At 38.0% G+C, this 24857-nt stretch overlaps 1 protein-coding gene and 1 pseudogene across 9 annotated transcripts in view; both read left to right on the top strand.

Annotated features, from left to right (window-relative positions):
- Positions 1-24857, top strand: part of AK9 (adenylate kinase 9) — a 221005-nt gene that overhangs the window by 77541 nt on the left and 118607 nt on the right. For 8 of the 9 annotated variants that reach the window (XR_013534480.1, XM_035296488.3, XM_035296487.3 and 5 more), the window contains exon 16: positions 941-1080. Coding sequence is in view for 7 of the 9 variants with exons in the window: in XM_035296488.3 (XP_035152379.3) it covers positions 941-1080 (140 nt within the window). In the remaining 2 variants the exon portion in view is untranslated. Of the gene's footprint in view, positions 1-932; positions 1081-24857 lie in introns of those variants that run through there. The other variant, XM_035296490.3, reaches the window with a different exon arrangement.
- On the top strand, positions 1094-23861 carry LOC100411189 (large ribosomal subunit protein uL30-like 1 pseudogene; annotated as a pseudogene).

Here is a 24857-nt window from a genome sequence, read left to right as displayed (position 1 = left end):
AAAGTCAGGGTTCCTGTATGAAGGAAGAAGCGAATGGATATTGGGTGGACAATTAGCAGCTTTTAGCACATTTAGCATCTTTGCCTGGCTGTTTCTACATCACTGTGCACCCACTCTTATGGGCACAGTAAGATCGTGGGTTCTTGACTTTCCTGCTCTGTCTCTCCAGGAACTGTGACTCTCTTGATCCCTGAGAACACTTTCAGACAGGGAGGGCAGTAGGCAACTGCTCTTAGAAGGCCCTTTGGGATTTTTCTGGGCTAGGATCAGTCCGGCTCCAGCTAGAGACCCTGACAGATGGAGCCCTGAGGCAGAGGCTCAGAAGCTTGACTGCAGAATTCAAGGTGTCTGGTGAAAGTGCCAAATTCCTGTCTCATTAGAGTAGCAGATGTACAAACATTTACATCACAATGCAGCCTGAGAGCCAGCTCAGCCATGCAAGGACACACTTCAGCACCAAAGAGGACAAGAATGAAGTGTAACAGTTGAAACACCAGCCTATGACACCTTTTCCCCATCCCCTGCAACTTGCCTACCTCTTGTCCTCTTACCGTACCTCGTAACTGGAAGTAATTCATCTTGTTTTTTGACTCATTCCCTAGATAATTGTGTTTTCACTTGACTCCTGGAATCCTCTGCCTCCTAGGTTTCCTCCCTGGTTTTGACTCCTGCCTGCATGACTTTCTTCTTGCGCCTTCACTTTCATTCTGCTGCACTGACTTTAAGTCACTTCTCAGAGAGTTTGTGGTTCTATGATTCCTGACTTCACGTTTCCTCTCTGAAGTCTTAGTTCTCCCTCCTTCCAATGTTTGCTGCAGTGACATGAAAATAATTTTTCTTGTGTCAGATATTATCAATCATGTTTTATTGCAAATAGTATTGTCCACTAAAATTATTAATGGCATTAATTTATCGGCTTATTTTACTTTTGTCCCAACAGAAGACTCAATAGAAGAGGTGACTGCAGATCATCCAGAGGTTGTGTCCATAATTGAGAAGACTATAAAAATGTCACAGAATATGAACTTTGAACAGCCATATGAAAAATGTGCTGAAATCTTACAGGAAGTCCTTAGAGAGGTAAAAAATCTAGCTGGGTAATTCTTTTCAGTGACTTAACTATAACTGAGAAAATGTTAATCTAATATGTTTATAATTATTTTAAAGTCTTATGGTGTTGAAATTAGTAGCCGTCAAATTCATGTACATTGTGTAGTCAGCATTGTTGAGTGCAAAGTACCCCAGTGAACAACTACTGACGCTCTTTGGTAAATTTTCAAATATAAACAAAATTATGTAATATAATTTTATGCCTTTGAAATTAATTCTTCACTAAATTTTATTGTCTTTGATTCCATTCAGTTAGTTAAAAGATGATGCATATTGGTATTAGGTACCAAAGTTTTATGTTTCAAATATGAACTAATTAGTTATAAGCCAAGACAGTTTTTGCTCGATTATTAATTAATTTCATCCAAACTGCTTGAACATGTGTTCATAGAGGAGATGAGTGGAAACATGTATGCTGTTCTAGTCTAAGGGGTAAAAAAAAGCCTCAAATGCTATGTCCTATCAATGCCAGATCAGAAGGCTTATTGTTCATTTATAAAGAACAGCTATTCCTGTGGGTCTGTTTTGTACAAAGATCTTAAGCAATCATTCAGAGCAAAAGTCAAAAGCAGAACTAATCTTCTGTGCCCTTAATGAACTCTGTATGTCTCTGTGATTTAACTTAAAATCACTATGTGAAAAAAATATATATGATGTTAGAGTATGGAACCTCTTTGTAACACATTGGGTGATTTCCTCAAGCCCCCGGCTCTACCAGCCTCTCTGACTCTTGGGTTTTCAAGGCTTCCTTTGACCTTCCGATACAGACCTTTCAATGTTTTCTGCATATCTATCTTCAGGTTGTTCTATCATCCGTTTAGTCCTTCAGAAACATTATGAGTACCTACTATCTGCCCTGTACTGTGTTAGGGACCAGGAATCTGAAGATGAATTAAATACAGCCCTTTCCTTTAAGGAGATATCTGTAAGGTGGGGAAGACTGAACTGACATGTAAATCAATAACTGAGTTATCATGTGCTAGTGGCAAATAGATGTGTACAAGGGGTAGGAATTCCATGAAAGTCAGATCCATCATCTTTGCTTGGGAGGTAAAAGAAACCATCCCAGAGGAGATTTGCAAGTGAGGGACATATTTGGGACTGGAATTTCCATCCTTGCCCTTGAGTGAAATTTTTCTCTATTCCCTTCAGAGTTCATTCTGGAGGATATAAATCTACAGAGAGTCCTACACCTCTCATATAGGAATATATACAGCATTAAATGGTAAACTATAGCTCTGGGACTGTAGTTGAAATCGTGTGAAATTTTAACACCCAAGCTCATATCAGATTGCCATTTCTCAAGAGACCAGAGACCTGTGCAGGAGGCAGTTTGACCCGACATCAGTTCTACGATCTCTCTGATTAGGAGAACTGTTTTACATAAGCAGCTAGAGATATGCTCCTTTGAGATGGGCCTGTTCAAGTCATATGCCCATGTTGTTTTGGGGTTTTGTTTTTGTTTTTTAAATTGGATTGTCTCTTTTTTGATTCATGTTTTGTTTATGTACTCTGAATATGAGTTCTTTATTGGATATTTTGCAATTATCTTTACAAATATCTTCTATCTTGAATAGTAGGAGTTAATTTTAATGAAATCGAATTTATTGACTTTTTCTTTAACAGTTAGTGCTTTTCATGTTTTGTTTCAGAAATATTTGCCTACCCAAAATCAGGAAGATATTTTCCTAGGTTTTCTTCTGGAAACCTTGCTTTATCTTCATTTTTGAATGTAAGGTCCATTTGAAACTAATTTTTGTATATCTAAAAAATATCCAAATGGTCAATATATATATAAAAAGCTACTCAACATCCCTAATTATTGACCACAATGTGGTCGAGATTTTGTTTTGTTTTTTTAATATAAATAACTAGTTGCTTTAACACCACCTTATTGAAAAGACCTATTCCAGCAAGATGGCCCTTTTAGGAGCAGCTCAGGATTGCAGCTCCCAGTGAAAGCACAGAGGGTGAGTGGACACCGCATTTCCAGACGGATCTTTATTGCCCACAGACCAGGAGATTCCTAGGCGAACGATTCCTATGGGTCGCCAGTGTGGCTGTTTTGGCTGGCGCGGCTGTTTTAGCCGGCACAGCTGTCTTGCTGGTGCCACAGCACAGTGGCTCTCCGTACAAAATACACTGGTCTGGTTGCCCTTTTAAGCTGGCCAGGAGATTCCCAGGCAGCGCCGTTGTTTCAGCTGGCACAGTGGGTCACTGCATGGGAAATCACACAGATCCCAGCGCCCTTTCAGCAGGCGACTGGAACACCTAGGAGAGAGTCAACCGTTCAACTTTAAAAAAAAAAAAGGCTCTGAGGCAGGGAGCCAGGTGATCAGGCTTGGCGGGTCCCACCCCTACAAAAACAAAAAAAAACCAGCAATTGGAAACACTCGGGGTAGAGAGTTTCATGGCAAGCCCAGCTGAACCCTGGACAGTGCAGCTCAGTGGGGGAGGGGCGTCTGCCATTATCAAGGCACTTCACTCCTATGGAGGAAGTCCGCTATTGCTGAGGCAGCTTGCCATTGCCGAGGCAACCTGCCATAACAAAGAGAGTCTGCCATTACAGAGGTGGGCCACCATTGCTGAGGCAGTTCTAACCACACCATATAAACAGGACTACAGTGAAGATCAATGGCAGCAGGGTGGAGCTCAACAAAGCCTCTGCAGGCAGACAGTGACTAGGCAGCCTCCTTGCTGGGCAGGGCAGCCCTTAAAAAAAAAAAAGGCAGCAGCACAACGGACACTCATAAATAAAGCCCTAACTCCTCGGGACAGAGCACCTGGGGGAAAAAAAGGCCGTTTATGAGTTCTGCTGCAGCAGACTTAAACGTACCAGCCTAGAAGCTCTGAATGAAAAATGGAGCTCACAGCTCAACACTTGAGCTCCTGTCAAGAACAGACTGTCTCCTCAAGTAGCTCCCTGACCCCCATATATCCAGAGAGACACCTCACAAAAGACTGATCAGACGGACATTTGCGGGGGCATCATTCTGGGACAAACATAGCAGAAGAAGAAACCAGTAGCAACCCTTACTGTTCTGCAACTGCTGCAGGTGATCCCCAGGCAAGCAGGGCCTGGAGTGGACCTCAGCAGTCCTAAAGCAGAGGGGCCAGACTGTTAGAAAGAAAACTAAGAAACAGAAATAACTTCATCATCAACAACCTGGATGTCCACTCAGAGACCCAATCTGAAAAACAGCAACGACACAGATGACAAGAGGATAAATCCACAAAGAGGGGAAGAAACCAGCACAAAAAGGAGGAAAACACCCGAAACCAGAACACCTCTCCTCCTACAAGGGATCACAACTCCTCACCAACAAGGGAACAAAGCTGGATGGAGAATGAGTGTGATGAAATAACAGAATCAGACTTCAGAAAGTGGGTAATGAGAAACTTCTGTGAGCTAGAAGAATATGTTCTAACTCAATGCAAAGAAACTAAGAACCTTGGAAAAAGATTTGAGGAAAGGATAACAAGAATGGACAACTTAGAGAAAAATATGAGTGAATTGATGGAGCAGAAAAACATAACACGAGAACTTTGCAAAGCATGCACAAGTTTCAACAGCCAAATTAACCAAACAGAAGAAAGGATATCAGAGGTTGAAGATCAACTCAATGAAATAAAATGAGAAACCAAGATTAGAGAAAAAAGTGCAAAAAGGAATGAACAAAGTCTCCAAAAAATGTGGGACTATGTGAAGAGACCTAATCTATGTTTGATAGGTGTACCTGAATGTGACAAAGAGAATGAATCCAAGCTGGAAAATACTTTTCAGGATATTATCCAGGAAAACTTCCCCAACCTAGCAAGGTAAGCCAATATTCAAGTCCAGGAAATACAGAGAGCACGACAAAGATATTACTCAAGAAGAGCAACCCCAAGGCACATAATTGTCAGATTCACCAGGGTTGAAATGAAGGAGAAAATGCTAAGGGCAGCGAGAGAGAAAGGTCGGGTTACCCACAAAGGGAAGCCCATCAGACTCACAGCAGATCTCTCGGCAGAAACCCTACAAGCAAGAAGAGAGTGGGGGCCAATATTCAACATCCTTAAAGAAAAGAACTTTCGAGTAGCTGCTACACCAGAAAGATGGCACAGCAAGAGCAAAGAAAAATCCCTTTGGTTCCAGAAAATCTCCTGAAAAAGATGAAGACTTATCAAGCCCTCAAAGCCACTCAGGCAAAGCAGGCACTTTTGGCAAAGAAGGAGCAAAGGAAAGAAAAAGGGGCCAGGTTTAAGTGATTGGAATCATTCCTATATGATTCCTGGCAGCAGACACGTGACAAAGTGTGTGTCAGATGACTAGAAGGGAAGCCTCACGCCGTGGAATTGCCAGACAAACATTCTTTGGCCTTTGTTGTACATATTGAAAGGATTGATGGTGTGAGTTTACTGGTGCAGAGAACCATTGCAAGACTTCGCCTAAAGAAAATTTTTAGTCGTGTCTTTGTAAAAGTCACTCCCCAGAACCTAAAAATGCTGCATATAGTGGAGCCTTATGTGACCTGGGGATTTCCAAATCTGAAGTCTGCCTGGGAACTCATTTTGAAACGTGAAGAAGCCAGGGTCAAGAATAAGACCATCCCTCTGACAGACAACACTGTGATTGAGGAGCACCTGGGGAAGTTTGGTGTCATTTGCTTGGAAGACCTCATTCATGAAATTGCCTTTCCGGGGAAGCATTTCCAGGAGATCTCATGGTTCTTGCGCCCTTTCCACCTCTCAGTGGCCCGTCATGCTACCAAAAATAGAGTGGGCTTCCTCAAGGAGATGGACACACCTGGCTATCGGGGAGAATGCATCAATCAGCTCATCCGCCAGCTGAACTAGAACCAGGTGAGGCAGGGCTGAGAACTGCTCTTGGACTGACTGTGGGTGGGCCATGCCTTGGCACTTTAAAAGTTCTTTTTGCATTTACTAGTTATTAAAAGTAACCTTGAGATTGAAAGAAAAGAGGAGGCGGGTACAAGTAGTTGGAGACCTGGGTGCAATGAATGCCTGATTAGGACATGGGGCTATGCATAGCCTAGTAGTTACAGGCTTAAAAACGTCAAGTAACTAAAAACTGTATTGCTGTAGTCATTTAGATGGAAATGAGGAAAGAATAACTGATTGCAAAAAGGACTTGAAGATGTGAATCATCTATTTTGCTGAAGAAATCTTAACTCTTTTTGAAACTACATTTTATTCCTGTTGTTATTACCCTAGGTGCCAAACTGCAATAAATTTTTATCAATGAAGTGGAAAAAAAAAAAGAAAAGAAACCTTTCAACCCAGAATTTCATATCCAGCCAAACTGAGCTTCATAAGTGAAAGAAATAAAATCCTTTACCAACAAGCAAGTACTCAGAGATTTTGTCACCACCAGGCCTGCTTTACAAGAGCTCCTGAAAGAGGCACTACAAATAAAAAGGAACAATCAGTACCAGCCACTCCAAAAACATACCAAATGGTAAAGAGCATCAACCAAGTGAAGAATCTGCATCAACTAATGGGCAACACAGCCAGCTAGCATCAAAATGGCAGTATCAAATTCACACATAACAATATTAACCCTAAATGTAAATGGGCTAAATGCACCAATCGAAAGACAGACTGGCAAATTGGATAAAAAGCCAAAACCCATCGGTGTGCTGTATCCAGGAAACCCATCTCACATGCAAGGATACACAAAGCCTCAAAATAAAGGGATGGAAGAAGATTTACCAAGCAAATGAAGAGCAAAAAAAAGCAGGAGTTGCAATTCTCGTCTCTGATAAAATAGACTTTAAAACAACAAAGATCAAAAGAGACAAAGAAGGACATTACATAATGGTAAAAGGATCAATACAACAAGAAGAACTAACTATCCTGAATATGTACGGACCCAATACAGGAGCACCGGGATACATAAGGCAAGTTCTTAATGACTTACAAAGAGACTTAGACTCCCACACAATAATAGTGGGAGACTTTAACACCCCACTGTCAATATTAGACAGATCGACCAGAAACAAAATTAACAAGGATATCCAGGACTTGAACTCAGACCTGGAACAAGCAAACCTGATAGACATTTACAGAACACTCCACCCCAAACCCGCAGAATATACATCTTCTCAGCACCACATCACACCTACTCTAAAATCGACCACATAATTGGAAGTAAATCACTCCTCAGCAAATGCAAAAGAATGGAAATTATAACAAACAGTCTCTCAGACCACAGTGCAAACCAAGTTAGAACTCAGAATTCAGAAACTAACTCAGAACTGCATAGCTTCATGGAAATTTAACAACTGGCTCTTGAATGTTGACTTGATAAACAGTGAATTGAAGGCAGAAATAAAGTTCTTTGAAATCAAAAGAAATGAAGACACAACATACCAGAATCTCTGGGACACATTTAAAGTAGTCTCCGGAGGAAAATATATAGCAGTAAGTCCCCACATGAGAAAAGTGGGGAGATCCAAAATTGACACTATGGTCAAAATTGAAAGAGCTAGAGGAGCAAGATCAAAAAAACTCAAAACCTAGCAGAAGACAAGAAATAACTAAGATCAGAGCAGAACTGAAGGAGATAGAGACAGGAAAACCCCTTCAAAAAAGTCAATAAATCCAGGAGCTGGTTTTTCGAAAAGATCAACAATATAGACAGACCACTAGCCAGATTAATTAAAAAAAAGAGAGAGAGAGAATAACCAAATAGATGCAATAAAGAACAATAAAGGGAAAATCACTACAGATCCCACAGAAATTCAAACCATCATCAGAGAATATAACAAACAACTCTATGCACATAAACTCGTAAACCTGGAAGAAATGGATAAATTCCTGGACACTTGCATCCTCCCAAGCCTAAACCAGGAAGAAGTTGAAACCATGAATAGTCCAATAACAAGATCTGAAATTGAGGCAGCAATTAAGAGCCTACCACACAAAAAAAGCCCAGGTCCAGATGGGTTCACAGCCAAATTCTGCCAGACACACAAAGAGGAACTTTTACCATACCTCCTGAAACTATTCCAAATAATCCAAAAAGAGGGAATCCTTCCCAAATCATTTTATTAGACCAACATCATTCTAATACCAAAACCCGGCAGAGACTCAACAAGAAAAGAAAACTTCAGGCCAATATCCATAATGAACATAGACACAAAAATCTTCAATAAAATACTGGCAAGCCAATTGCAACAGCACATCAAAAAGCTTATCCACCATGATCAAGTAGGATTCATCCTGGGGATGCAAGGCTGGATCAACATATGCAAGTCTATAAACGTAATTCACCACATAATCAGAACCAAAAACAAAAACCACATGATTATCTCAATTGATGCAGACAAGGCCTTTGACAAAATTCAACAGCCCTTTATGCTAAAAACCCTCAATAAACTTGGTATTGACAGAACGTATCTCAAAATAATAAAAGCTATTTATGACAAATCAACAGCCAATATCACACTGAATGGGCAAAAACTGGAAGCATTCCCTTTGAAATCTGGAACTAGACAAGGATGCCCTCTCTCACCACTCCTATTCAATATAGTACTGGAAGTTCTAGCCAGAGCAATCAGGCAAGAAAAAGAAATAAAGGGTATTCAAATAGGAAAGGAGGAAGCCAAATTGTCTCTATTTGCAGACGACATGATAGTATATCTAGAAGACCCCATGATCTCAGCCCAAAATCTCCTGAAACCGATAAGCAACTTCAGCAAAGTCTCAGGATACAAAATCAATGTGCAGAAATCACAAGCATTCCTATACAGCAATAACAGACTTAAAGAGAGCCACCTCACAAACAAACTGCCATTCACAATTGCTTCAAAGAGAAAAAAATACCTGGGAATACAACTAACAAAGGATGCAAAGGACCTCTTCAAGGAGAACTACAAACCACTGCTCAACGAAATAAGAGAGGACATAAACAGATGGAGAAACATTCCACGTTCATGATTAGGAAGAATCAATATCGTGAATTGAAAATGGCCATACTACCCAAAGTAATTTACAGATTCACCACTATCCCCATCAAGCTACCAATGACCTTCACAGAACAGGAAAAAAACCACCTTAAACTTCATATGGAACCAAAAGAGAGCCTGCATAGCCAAATCAATTCTAAGTAAAAAGAACACAGCAGGAGGCATCACACTACCGGACTTCAAACTATACTACAAGGCCACAGTAATCAAAACAGCATGGTACTGGTACCAAAACAGAGATAGAGACCAATGGAACAGAACAGAGGTATCGGAGGCAACACGACATATCTACAACCATCCAATCTTTGATAAACCTGACAAAAACAAGCAATGGGGAAAGGATTCCCTGTTTCATAAATGGTGTTGGGAAAACTGGCTAGCCATGTGCAGAAAGCAGAAACTGAACCCCTTCCTGACACCTTACACTAAAATTAACTCCAGATGGACTAAAGACTTAAACATAAGACCTAACACCATAAAAACCCTAAAAGAAAATCTAGGTAAAACCATCCAGGACATAGGAATAGTCAAGGACTTCATGACCAAAACACCAAAAGCATTGGCAACAAAAGCCAAAATAGACAAATGGGACCTAATCAAACTCCACAGCTTCTGCATGCAAAAGAAACAGTCATTAGAGTGAATCGGCAACCAACAGAATGGGAAAAAAATTTTGCAGTTTACCCATCTGACAAAGGGCTGATATCCAGAATTTACAAAGAACTCAAACAGATTTACAGGAAAAAAAAAACAAGCCCATTCAAAAGTGGGTAAAGGATATGAACAAACACTTTACAAAAGAAGATATACATGAGGCCAACAAACATGTGAAAAAATGCTCATCATCACTGGTCATTAGGGAAATGCAAATCAAAACTACATTGAGATATCATCTCACGCCAGTTAGAATGGCAATTGTTAAAAAATCTGGAGACAACAGTTGCTGGAGAGGATGTGGTGAAATAGGAACACTTCTACACTGTTGGTGGGAGTGTAAATTAGTTCAACCATTGTGGAAGACAGTGTGGCGATTCCTCAAGGACCTAGAAATAGAAATTCTATTTGACCCAGCAATCCCATTACTGGGTATATATCCAAAGGATTATAAATTATTCTACTATAAAGACACATGCACACGAATGTTCATTGCAGTACTGTTTACAATAGCAAAGACCTGGAATCAACCCAAATGTGCATCGATGATAGACTGAAAAGGGAAAATGTGGCACATATACACCATGGAATATTATGCAGCAATGAAAAACAATGAGTTTGTATCCTTTTTAGGGACATGGATGAACCTGGAGAACATGATTCTTGGCAAACTGACACAAGAACAAAAAATGAAATACCACATGTTCTCATTCATAGGTGGGTGTTGAACAATGAGAACACGTGGACACAGGGAGGGGAGCACTGTACACTGGGGTCTGTTCGGGGGAATAGGAGAGGGACAGCAGCGGGTGGGGAGTTGGGGAGAGATAGCGTGGGGAGAAATGCCGGATATAGGTGAAGGGGAGGAAGGCAGCAAATCACACTGCCACATGTGTACCTATGCAACTAACTTGCATGTTCTTCACATGTACCCCAAAACATAAAATGCAATAAATAAATAGAAAAGACCATCCTTTCCCCACTATGATATATCAAGTGGACATATACGTGTAGTGCATTTATAGATTCTTTGTTCTGTTCCATTAGTCTATTTGTTTGTCTGTGCCAGAGCCACATGTCTTAACTACCTACTATAGCTTTTTTTTTTCCTTTTAAGCCAGAGTGTCACTCTGTCACCCAGGATGGAGTGCAGTGGCATGATCTCAGCTCACTGCAACCTCCGCCTCCTGGGTTCAAGCAATTCTCCTGCCTCAGGCTCCCAATTACCTGGGACTGCAGGTGTGTGCTGCCATACCTGTCTAATTTTTTGTATTTTTTGTTAGTAGAGATGGAGTTTCACCATGTTGGCCAGAGTGGTCTAGAACTCCTGACCTCAAGTGATCCACCTGCCTTGGCCTCCCAAAGTGCTGGGATTACAGGCATGAGCCACCATGCCTGGCCCCACTGTAGCTTTAAAATAAATCATGAGATCTGAGAGAGTGAATTTTTCAACACCCCTATTTCTCCTGTCATTGCATCCTTCACTGTGTCATACATTATGTGTTATTCTGCTTACTTTTTTAAGATTATCTTGGTTATTATAGGTCCTTTTTACTTCCACATAAATTTTGGAATTAGCTACTCAGTTTTCACAGACACACACACACACACACACACACACACATCTCTGCTGGAATTTTGATCAGGTTGCATTGTATCTATTTGATAAATTTGGTGAAGACTAACATCTTTACAATATTGAGTCTTATAATCCATGAACATAAAATATCTGTACAGTCATCCCTCAGTATCCTCAGTGGATATCCAGCATTGTTTTGTAATTTTCAAGGTAGAGGTCTTCAACATCTCTCATTAGATTTATTTTTAGATATTTGATGTAATTTGATGCTAATATAAATAATACTAGTGTTTTATTTTCTAATTGTTGCTGCAATCCCATTTTAAAAATTGTGTCTCCCATTAAATTCTGTTTTTTGTCTGAAGCTCATAGCCCATGTATAGAATAGATATGACTAATGCACTTGGACCTAATGTGTGATCCAGTTCAGGGAAAGCAAATAGATTATATTTTGCTTGCAAATTGATCAATTAAGCATTTATAAACAATTTTTTAGAATTATAGTTTAACAATATTTTAAAGCCTTAAAAATAAAGAAATAAAGATAGATATCATTTCTACCAAAGAAAAAGTCACTCCCTTGCCAGGGAGAATTCACAGAAATTATTTTGTTCATACCAAACCACTTGCACTTCTCCCTGTTCTCTGCCTTGACCAGCCACAGAGCACACAAAGGAAGCAGAAGCAGAGGGACGTGGGACCTTATTCTGCAGCAGCTATGTTCTCTGCTTCTACTGCTCTGAGCACTTTTGTTGAGTAAAGCTGTTACACTCACTATATGAAAGGTACTTGCCCAGTACCTAACAGAAAAGCAGTAGCAACCTCTAGAGAGATGGGCCTTTTGTGTCAAACGTGCCACTCTGTGTTTTCCAGTTGAAGCTCATGACCTGTTATCTAACTGTAGGGAACCAGCCCCACATCACCGCTGGGTACCCCAAGTTTGGTGGTGACAAAAGATTGAGAAAAAGATTAAGAGTGAAAGTGGGGCCAGGGGTCCATCACTCACTATTGGAGGCAGTGAAGGCCCCAAGCTCTGATCTCTCACACTATTTATTGGTTACAATCACTTTGATCTGTAGGGTAGGGGTGGAGTGATGGTGGGAAGAGGTTGACGTGATGGTGGGATGAATCAGTGAGCCGGAACTGCATTCTAAACATTGATAACAGTGGCAGTTTGGGAGTTTCACAAAACAAGAAATTGTGGTTATCTTTAGCCTATTACCTATGTGTAGCTGGTGGAACTCGGGCCTTGCAAGTAGCCTAACAGTCTGGTTACATCTTAGTGCTACAAAGGGGTTTTACGTCCTTGAGCACATGTTTATGGTAACAGAGCCTAGGTCACCCTGCACTGGAACATGAGGCATGGAGAAGTTTGCCTCCCTAGAGGCCTCCTGCAGTTTGCTGTGGTTTGCTTTTTCCAGTTTATATGTTACTCACAACCAATTTATGTAGGCACTCTGTAAGTCCTTCCTCCTTTGCTGCTTCTCCCAACATCCGACTGCACATTTAACCACAGCCTGTCTCTCTTATCTCTGCACCCTTCCGTGTCATTAACAGTTTGCTCTCCTTCTCTGTCTACATAGTTTCATTCTAACATCTGTACCTATCTGTTCTTGTTCATGTCTGCCTTTGTATCTGTGTACTTGGCACTGTTGTTATGTCTTTCTGTGCCTTCCACATCTCTCTGGGTCATATTATATTTCCTCTGCTTCCCCCTGTATCAGTATCCTATCTATCTATTTGTCTATCTATCTACCAACCTATCTACCTGCCTACCTATCTATTCACAAGTGACAAGATATAAAGTAAACATAAAATAGTATAGAGTAAGGTAGTCCAGAAATAGTATATTTAAATGCAGAAAAAGTAAATATTTTAAGTTAAAATCACAAGAGGATAGAAGAATAAGTAATGTATACAAATGTTATACCATTTTTGTCAAAAGGAAGTGCCACTTTAATTTTATTTGATCAAACTCTAGAGAGCCCATTTCCATGATTCTGTCTCTTGACAGCCAGACTGGACATAGACCACCTTCTCAGGGGCCCTTGTCTCCACCACTGCCCCCGCCAGGTATAATCCCCAGATTCAGAGCCTCCTCACACCTCTGCTTAGCCAAATGCTCTGGAATTCATTAGAATATGAAATCCTAGGGAATGTTTGCACCTTCTTCCCACAGTTATCCCAACTAAGGAATCACCTCAATACATTCTCAAAATAAAGCTGTGTTGCTGATTCATCCAAAACTTCCATCCTCAGCTACCCAAGTCATCCCTCAAAGCTTTCCTTACCTCAGCTTTGAGTGTTCCTGAACTTGAGCAGCTTGGGCTACTTCAGCCACAGCAGCACCTCTTCTTTCAGGCACCTCTTTTCCAGAAGCCATGAGAGATGCCCATCATGTTTCATGTCCTCTTTCTTACTCCAAAGTGGCTCAGTTTTTGATTTTTTGCCATTTGCATCAGAATCATGTGGGATAAACTGAAACAGAAAGACATCTAATGCATTCAGCTCTGCCACACAAACTTCTCCAAAAAAAGGAGCTTGGAGATCCTGGCTCCCTTCTCAGAGTGAGATGAAAAAATGTAGCAAGAACAAACTCAAATGATTATCTTAATAAATTATTTGGTCACATTAAAGATAGCAGAATACCTTATTAACAAGATAAATCAGTTTGGCTTCAGGCAACAGACCATATAACCTTAAAGTTAGAAACAAGACAATGATATTCCTATCACACTCAATATTTTAGGAGATGGGGTCTTGCTACATTTCCCAGACTGATGTCAAACTCCTGGGCTCAAGTGATCCTCCCACGTCAGCCACTTAAGAAGCTGGGACTACTTAATACCATGCCCATCTCCTATCACACACATTTTTTAATGATTTTCAGAAATTTTTAGCTTGAAACATAATGAGAGGAATAACTATTGAAATACAGAAATATAATCATTATTGTAGTTGATACTATTTATTTTTAAAATATCCAAGAAAACAATCTAAAAAACAATGAGCTAATAATAATCTCATTCAGAAACAGGGTAGCCAAAAGAATTCTAAAAATTCACACATGGCAAAAATATAAATGTAAAGTAACTAATTTGAAATGAAGATGAAGGATCCACGTGAATAAAATTATCAAACTTTAAATGTGAACAAAAGCAGATATCAATAAATAGATACATAACAAATTCTCATATGTAAAGACAAAATCTTATTAAGGTATCTTTCTCAGTTAATTTATAGATCTGATATAGTTCTAAAAATATCATATTTTTTCAAAACTGACAAAATGACTCAAGTTTTTGTGGAAGAACCAATAATGCAGACTGGAACCATTTGACAAAGAAATATGATAGAGGGAGACTTACTCTACCAACTAGTAAAATGTGTTGTAATGCGACAGTGGTATATAGGCCTGATAGACATACCAGAAGCAACAGAACCACAAAGAAGGTACAGAAACAAACTTCAGTGTGGATAAAAATTTAGCATATGCCAAAGGTTACATCACAATCCAAAAGGAAAGAATTATTTAATGGTGTTGATAAAATTAACTGTTGGGAAGAAACTAGATTCTCACTTTCTATCAAAATAAAAATGAATTCCATATTATTAAATAGTTAAATATAAAAAATGGCATTTTAAACTAGGAGAAAGTCTACTAACATTGAAATGATTTGGAATGGTCAAGGACTCCAGACACAAATGCAATGGAAGAACTTGTTAAGGAAATTCTCAATAGACTATTTAATAATGACCATCTTTCTATAAAAAAATTATGCAAGTCAAAAATTTAAGGCAAAAGACAAACTGGGGAAAGTATTTAAAATAAATATAACATGAATTTCTTAAAAATCAGTGGAGAATTTAATATCTAATATAAAAGCAAGCAAAGGATGTAAGTAGATTTTATCAAAGGAGAAATACAAATGGTTCATTGAAAATTTTTAGGCACTGGTTTCTCAAGTTGCCCACTTGGCCCTCTTCCAAGTTGTACTTTCCTTTTTTCTTTCCTTTCCTCTCTTTCCTTACTGTTCTTACTGTTTTTAATAACCTTCCACTTCTGCTCTGAAACTTGCTTCAGTCTCTTCTTCTGCCTTATGCCACTCAGTTGAATTATTTCTTCTAAGGAGGCAAGAATTGAGATTGCAATAAAAAATTTTAAGAAAAATGTCAATGTTTATTTCAGTAAAAATTACAACAATGAGATACAATTTGTCATCTAATTGGCAAGGTTTTTTCACAATCAGTACTAGTAAGGCTGTACTAATAGAGTCACTTTCAAACACTGTTAGGAAGTGTGAAAATTGATACAGATGCTTTTGGCAGCAATGTGGCAGTGTGTATGAAAAGACTTGAAAATGTTTATTCTTTTATTTCCTTTGACCTGAAATTATGTCAGGAATTTAATCTGAAGAAATATATAATATTTGGCCAAAGATTTACAGATGTTATATATAAAAAAACACAATGTTAGTAAAATAAAGATTTTACATACAAAGATTTTCATAACCATGCTATAATAAAATTACAAATGACATATGTATTTAACAGTGAGGGGTGATTAAACAAATTAAGGTTTATTTGTTTGATAAAATACTACAAAATCATTAAATTTTATTTCAAAAAAATTGAATGAAGAACTAAAAATAGAACTACAATACGATCCAGCAATCCCACTATTGAGTATCTACCCAAAGGAAAAGAAATCATTATGTCAAAGAGATACCTACACTCATATGGTTTATCACAGCTCTATTCAGAATCCTGACTGGGAGACACCTCACAGCAGGTTCTGACAAACACTTCATACAGGAGAGCTCTGGCTGGCATCTGGCGGGTACCCTTCTGGGATGAAGCTACCAGAGGAAGGAACAGGCAGCAATCTTTGCTGTTCTGCAGCAAAACTACATGGAAACTGAATAACCTGCTCCTGATTGACTACTGGATAAATAATGAAATAAAGGTAGAAATAAAGATTTTCTTCAAAACCAATGAGAAAGAAGATGCAACGTACCAGAATCTCTGGGACATATTTAAAGCAGTGTCTAGAGGGAAATTTATAGCACTGAATGGCCACAAGAGAAACAAGAAAAGATCTAAAATCAACACCCTAATGTCACAATTAAAAGAACAAAGGACAAGGTCAAACGAATTCAAAAGCTACCGGAAGACAAGAAATAACTAAAATCAGGGCAGAACTGAAGGAGATAGAGACACAAAAAAAACCCTTCAATAAATTAATGAATTCAGGAGCTAGATTGTTGAAAAGATCAACAAAATAGACAGCTAGCCAGGCTAAGAAAGAGAAAAGAGAGAAGAATCAAATAGATGCAATAAAAAATGATAAAGGAAATATCACCACCAATCCCAAGAAATACAAACTACTATCAGAAAATACTATAAACATCTCTATGCAAATGAGACAGTAAATCTAGAAGAAATGGATAAATTCCTGGACACTTATACCCTCCCAAGACTAAACCAGGAAGAAGTCAAATCCCTGGGAAGACCAATAACAAGGTCTGAAATTGAGGCAGCAATTAATAGCCTACCAACCGAAAAAACTCCAGGACCAGACAAGTTCACAGCCAGATTCTACCAGAGGTCCAAAGAAGAGCTGGTACTATTCTTTCTAAAACTATTCCAAACAAGATAAAAAGAAGGACTCCTCCCTTACTCATTTTATGAAGACAGCATCATCCTAATACCAAAACCTGGCAGGGATACAACTAAAAAAGGAAATTTCAGGCCAATATCCATGATGAACATTGATGCTAAAATCCTCAATAAAATACTGCCAAACCAAATCCAACAGCACATCAAAAAGTTTATCCATCACGATCAAGGCAGCTTCATCCCTGGGATCCAGGGCTAGTTCAACACTCACTAATCAGGAAATGTAATTCATCACATAAACGGAACCAAAGACAAAAACTACACGATTATCTCAATAGATACAAAGAAGGCTTTTGACAAAATTCAACAACACTTTATGCTAAAAACTCTCAACACACTAGGTATTGATGGAATGTATCTCAAAATAACAAGAACTATTTATGACAATCCCACAGTCAATATCATACTGAATGGGAAAAACTGGAAGCACTCCCTCTGAAAACCAGCACAAGACAAGGATGCCCTCTCTCACCACTCCTATTCAACATAGTATTGAAAGTTCTGGCCAGGGCAATCAGGCATAAAAAATAAATATAGGGTATTCACTTAGGAAAAGAAGAAGTCAATTTTTTTCTATTTAGAGACTACATGATTGTGTATCTAGAAGAGCCAATCATCTCAGCCCAAAATCTCCTTCAGCTGATAAGCAATTTCAGCAAAGTCTCAAGATACAAAATCAATGTGCAAAAATCACAGTCATTCTTATAGACCAATTTCAGACAAACAGTGAGCCAAATCATGAGTGAACTCCCATTCACAGTTGCTACAAAGAGAACAAAATGACTAGGAATACAATGAACAAGGGATGTGAAGGACCTCTTCAAGAAGAACTACAAACCACTGCTCAAGGCAATAAGAGGAACACAAACAGATGAAAAAACATTCCATGCTCATGTTTAGGAAGAATCAATATCATGAAAATGGCCATACTGCCAAAAGTAATTTATAGATTCAATGCTGTCACCATCAAGCTACCCTTGATTTTCTTCACACATTTGGGGGGAAAACCTGAAATTTTATATGGAGGCAAAAAAGAACCTGCATAGCCAAGGAAATCCAAAAATCAAAACAACACTGGAGACATCACACTTCCTGACTTCAAACTATACTTCAAGGCTATGGTTATCAAAACAGCATGGTACTGGGACTAAAATAGAGATGTAGACCAATGGAACAGAACAGAGGCCTCAGATATAATGCCACACAATTACAACCATCTGATTTTTGACAAACCTGATGAAAACAAACAATGGGGAAAGGATTCTCTATTCAGTAAATTGTATTGGGAAAACTGGCTAGCCATATACAGAAAGCTGAAACTGGATCCCTTCCTTACACCTTATACAAAAATTAACTCAAGATGGATTAAAGATTTAAACATAAGACTTAACACCATAAGAACCCTAGGAGAAAACCTAGGCAATGCCATTTGGGACATAGGCATGGGCAAGGACTTCATGACTAAAACACCAAAAGCAATAGCAACAAAAGCCAAAATAGACAAATGGGGTCTAATTAAACTAAAGAGCTTCTGCACAGTAAAAGAAAGTATTGTTAGAGTGAACTGGCAATCAACAGAATGAGAAAAAAATTTTTGCAATTTCCCCATCTGACAAAGGGCTAATATCTGGAATCTACAAAGAACTTAAATTTACAAGGAAAAAAACAAATAATCTCAACAAAGAGTGGGCAAAGGATGTGAACAGACACTTCTCAAAAGAAGACATTTATGCAGCCAACAAACATATGAAAAAAAGCTCATCATCACTGGTCATTAGAGAAATGCAAATCAAAACTACGTTGTAATACCATCTCACACCAGTTAGAATCACAACCATTAAAAAATCAGGAAATGACAGATGCTGGAGAATATGTGGAGAAATAGGAATGCTTTTACACTGTTGGGAGTGTAAATTAGTTCAACCATTGTGGAAGACAGTGTGGCAATTCCTCAAGGATCTAAACTAGAAATACCATTTGACCCAGCAATCCCATTACTGGGTATATACCCAAAGTATTATTGATCATTCTATTATAAAGACTCATGCACACATATGTTTACAGCAACATTGTTCACAATAGCAAAGACTTGGAACCAACCCAAATGCCCATCAATGACAGACTGTATAAAGAAACTGTGGCATATATACACCATGGAATACTATGCAGTCATAGAAAGAATGAGTTCATGTCCTTTGCAGGGACATGGATAAAGCTGGAAACCATCATTCTCAGCAAACTGACATAAGAAGAGAAAACCAAACACCACATGTTCTCACTCATAACTGGGTGTAGAACAATGAGAACACATGGACACAGGGAGGGGAACATCACACACTGGGGCCTGTTGGGGTGTTGGAGGACTAGGGTAGGGATAGCGATGATTGGGGGATAGGGGAAGGATAGCATTACGAGAAATGTCTAATGTAGATGATGGGGTGATGGGTGCAGCAAACCACCATGGCACATGTATACCTATATAACAAACTTGCACTTTCTGTGTATGTACCCCAGAACTTAAAGCATAATAATAATTTTTAAAAACGATATGAAAGTATTAAAGTCTTTGCAAGTATTAGACCCCTTTGCAGGTCTGAAAATGCAATTACAAAATCAAGACTGCAAAGCAAGTCTTTGCATTTATTTGCAAATAATTGACATTATAGCAAGAAGAAAGCCTTACATGTCAATACTAACATTAAACATAAATGGGCTAAATGCTCCACTTAAAAGATATTGCCTAGTGGAATGGATTTTTTTTTTTAATTTCAGTCAGGCATGGTGGCTTATGCCTGTAATCCCAGCACTTTGGGAGGCCAAGGCAGGCAGCTCACTGGAGGTCAGGAGTTCAAGACCAGCCTGGCCAACATGGTGAAACCCCATCCCCATTTCTATTAAAAATACAAAAATTAGCTGGGCTTGGTGGTGAGTGCTTGTAATCCCACCTGCTCAGGAGGCTGAGGCAGGAGAATTGCTTGATCCTGGGAGGCAAAGCTTGCACTGAGCTGACATTGTGCCGTTGCACTCCAACCTGGGCAAAGAAGTGAGACTCTGTCTCAACAACAACAAAAAAAATTCAACCATGTGCTACATGTAAGAAACCCACCTAACTGGTAAAGACATTTACAGAGTCAAAGTAAAGGGATGGAAAAATATATTCCACAAAATGGAAACCAAAAGTTAACAGGATTAGCTATACTTACATTAGATAAAACAGACATTAAATCAAGTGTAGATTTTTTAAAAAGACAAAGGAGGTCATTATGTCATCATAAAAGGTTCAATTTCACAAGAAAAGATGCCAATTTAAATATATATGCATCCAACACCACAGCACCAAGATTGACAAAATAAATACAACTAGACCTAAGAAAAGAGATAGACAGCAGTGCAATCATAGTAGGGGACTTCAGTACTCCACTGACAGCTCTAAACAGATCATTAAGGCAGAAAATCAACAAAGAAACTCTAGACTTAAATTGGACTCTAGACCAAATGAATCTAACAGACATTTACAGAACAGTCTACCCTACACCTGCAGAATATTCATTCTTCTCATCTACCTGTGGGAACATTCTCAAATGCCCATATGCAAGGCCACAAGGCAAGTCTCGAAAAAATTTTAAAAATTGAAATAATATCAAGTACCTTCTTGGACCAAACTGGAATAAAACCAGAAATCAATATCAAAATGCACCCTCAAAACCATACAAATGTATGGAAATTAAATAATCTGCTCCTGAATGATTGTTGGATCAAAGATGGAATTAAGGTGGAAACTTTTTAAAGTTTTGGAGCAGATAAAATAAACACAACATACCAAATGTGATTCAGGTACAGCAAAAACAGTGCTAAGGGGCAATTTTATAGTGTTAAGAGCCTACATCAAAAAGATAGGAAGATCTCAAATTTAAAAATCTAACATCGTATCTCAAATAACTAGAAGAACAAGAGCAAACCACACCAAAAGCTAGCAGAACTAAATGAAATTGAGACCAAAAAATATTACAAAGGATTAATTAAAAGTTTGCTCTTTGAAAAAATAAACAAAATTGATAGCTAGGTAATCAAGTGAAAAAGATAGAACATTCAAATAAGCAAAATCAGAAATAATTAAGGCATCATTACAACTGATGCAACAGAAATACAAAAGATCACTAGTGACTACTATCAGCATCTTTATGTATACAAGCTGGAAAACCTAGAGGAAACGAATAAGTTCTTAGAAATATACAACCTCCCAAGATGAACCAGAAGAAATAGAAGCAGACCAATAAAGCGTAGTGAAATTAAATCAGTAATTAAAAATCTTTCAACAAGATGGGTCAGATGGATTTACAGCCAAATTCTGCCAGATGTAAAAGGAAGAACTACTACCAATCCTACTAAAACTGCTCCAAAACATCAAGGAGGAGGGAATCCTCCCTAACTCATTCTATAAAGCCAGCATCACTCTGATACCAAAGCCAGACAATGACACAACAAAAAAAGCTATAGACCATTATTCGTAATAAACATTGATGCAAATTTCCTCAATAAAATACTAACAAACCAGAGTCAACAACATATACAGAAAGAAAATCAGCATAATCAAGTGGATTTTATCCCAGGAATGCAAGGTTGATTCAACATAAACAAATCAATAAATGTGATTCACCACTTAAACAGAATTAAAAACAAAAAATTATGTGATAATATCAATAGATTCAGGAAGAGCATTCATTAAAATCCAGCATCACGTCATAATAAAACCCTTACCAAACTAGGCATAGAGGGAACATACCTCAAAATAATAAAAACTATATATAACAAACCCACTGCCAACATTATACTGAATGAGGAAAAGTTAAAAGTATTCCCCCTAATAACTGGAACAAGACAAGGATACCCAGTTTCACCACTCCTGTTCAACATAGTCCTAGAAATCCTAGCTATAGCAATCAGGTGAGAGAATGAAATAAAAGCATCCAAATTGTAAATGAAATAAAAGGCATCCAAATTGTAAAAGAGGAAGTCAAATGATCTCTGCTGATGATATGTTTCTATACATAGAAAACCCTAAAGACTCTTTCAAAAGACTCCTAGGTTTGATATATGACTTCAGTAAAGTTTCAGGATACAAAATCAACCAAGAACTCAATCCCATTTATAATGGCTATGAGAATAACAAAATACCCAGGAATACATTTAACCAAGGAGGTGAAAGATCTCTACAAGGAGAACTACAAAATACTGATGAAAGAAACCATATATAACACAAATAAATGGAAAAACATACCATGTTCATGGATCAGAAGAATAAATATTGTTGAAATGACTAAGCTACCCAAAGCAATCTACAGATTTAATGCAATTCCTATAAAATTGCTGACGTCATTCCTCACAGAATTAGAAAAAATAATAATGAACAATAAAAAGAACCCAAATAGCCAAAGCAAACTTAAGCAAAAAGAATAAAGCTGAAAAAGCAATAAAGCCAAAGCAAACTTAAGCAAAAAGAATAAATTGCCAGACTTCAAATTATACTACAAGGCTATAGTAGCCAAAGCATCATGGTACTGGCATTTTTAAAAGACACTTAGATTGATATAAAAGAATAGAGAACCCAGAACTAAAACCACATACCTGAAACCAAGTGATCTTTGACAAAGCCAACTAAAATATACACTGTAGAAAGGACACACCATTTAATAAATCGTGCTGGGAAAATTGGAGAGCCATATGCAGAATAATGAAACTGGACACCTATCTCTCAGTACATACAAAATTAAGATGGGTTAAAAACATAAATGTAAGAACTCAGACTATAAAAATCCTGGAAGAGAACCTAGGAAAATCTCCTCTGTACATTAGTATAGGCAAAGCATGTATAACTAAGTCCTCAAAAGGAAATGCAGCAAAAACAAAAATAGACAAATGGGATGTAATTAAACGAACCATTTCCGGAGAAATAATTACCAGAGTAAACAGAGAATCTACATAATAGAAGAAAATATTTGCAAACAATGCATCTGACAAAGGGCTAATATTCAGAATCTACAAGGGGCTCAAACAACTCAACAAGAGAAAACAACCCCATTAAAAAGTGGGCAAAGGACATGAACAGACATTTCTGAAAAGAAAACATGCAAGCAGCCAACAAACATATGAAGAAAGTGCTCAACATCACAGTCATCAGAGAAATGCACATTAAAACCACAATGAGATAGCATTTTACATCAGTCAGAATAGCTATTATTAAAAAGTCAAAAAACAACATGTTGACATGGATGTGAAGAAAAGGAAATGATTTATACACCATTAATGGGATTGTAAATTAGTACAATCTTTATGAAAATAGTATAGAGATTTTCAAAGAACTAAAAATGAGACTACTGTTCAACCCAGCAATCCCACTGTTGGGTATCTGCTCAAAAGAAAAGAAGCCTTTTATCAAAAAGACACCTGCACTAGTATGCTTATTGCAGCACTATTAACAATTGACAATTAACAATAACACTTAGGTTGTAATCAACCTAAGTGTTCATTAGTGAAGAACAAAATCCTGTCTTTTGCAGAAACATGGCTGGAACTGGAGGCCATTATCTTAAGTGAAACAACTCAGACATAGAAGACAAATACAGCATGTTCTCACAAGTGGGAGCTAAACAATCTTTACACACAGAAGCAGAATATGGAATGATGGACAATAGAGTATCAGAGGGGTGGGGAAGCAGTGGGTGATGGAAGCTTGCTTGGCTGATACAATGTGCCTTGCTCTGGTGATGGATGTACTGAAAGCTCTGAGTTCACCACAGTGCAATATATAAATGCTGCAAAATTGCACTTGTAACCCGTGAATATACACAAAAAATAAAAAAAGTTAAATGAGGTGGAGAAATTATAAGTTATATCTCAATGTTGTTTTCTTTCAAACAACAATTGAAACATTGAAAATTTGTTTCAAAAATACAATTTAAAATTTGAATGGTTAAATTTTTATTAACCATTTATTTGTCTTCTTCATAGCTTTTCTCTTTCACAAATTATCTTATGTTAAGCATTTCAATGTGCTTAAAATTCTTTTTTTAAAGACTGCTTATTCAGATAAAAATTCAAAAAGCAAGATGGATGTAGTGGTGCAAGCCTGTAGTCCCAGCTACTCAGGAGGCTGAAGTGGGAGGATGACTCCAGCCCAGGAGTTCTAGATCAGCTTGGGAAACATAGCAAGACCTCATCTTACAAAAAAAAAAGTAGATAATTTTAAATTCTGCATAGTCCTGTCAAGAGGGTAATATTGGCCCTCTTGACATCTCTTCCCCTTTGACTTCTAATACTTTGTGATTACCTAGTGGTGCACAAACTTGTTTAAAACTCTCAGAATTGGTGTTTTCACAGATACACATTACTAATTTCCAAATATGTGTTGAAACTATTGCTATTGGAGAGAAAAGACAAGACGAGTTTAGCAGAATTTTCTAAGCACCTGCAAGGTTTGTTTTGTTGTTTTGACTCAGAGCTTCCTACTGCCATCATTAGGAACTATCTCAGTATCTCTCAGCTCTCACACTAAGAAATGAAAGCAAAAGAGAAGTGAAGGGCATTGTCACTGAAAAGGCAAGCTGGATCAGGAGCTTTCTACTTAGAGTGGGCCAGGCACTGTCATCACCTGGAAACATGTTAGAAAGGTAGTCTCTAGGGCCCTACTACAGACCTTCTGAATCACAATCTGCACTATGAGTAATATATAGCAAAAATATATTATTATATTTATTTCACAAAAGATTTTCTTCCCATTGTTAATTTTATTGTTGTTTCATTAGAAACGGGGTCTCACACTGGTGCAGTGGCACAATTATAGCTTACTGCAGCCTCAAACTTTT

The sequence above is a fragment of the Callithrix jacchus genome, chromosome 4 (assembly GCF_049354715.1).
Source record: "Callithrix jacchus isolate 240 chromosome 4, calJac240_pri, whole genome shotgun sequence".
In the NCBI taxonomy this organism is placed as follows: Eukaryota; Metazoa; Chordata; class Mammalia; order Primates; family Cebidae; genus Callithrix; species Callithrix jacchus.
The sequence above is the reverse complement of the archived record's forward strand: the minus strand, read 5'-3'. Positions and strand labels throughout refer to the sequence as shown.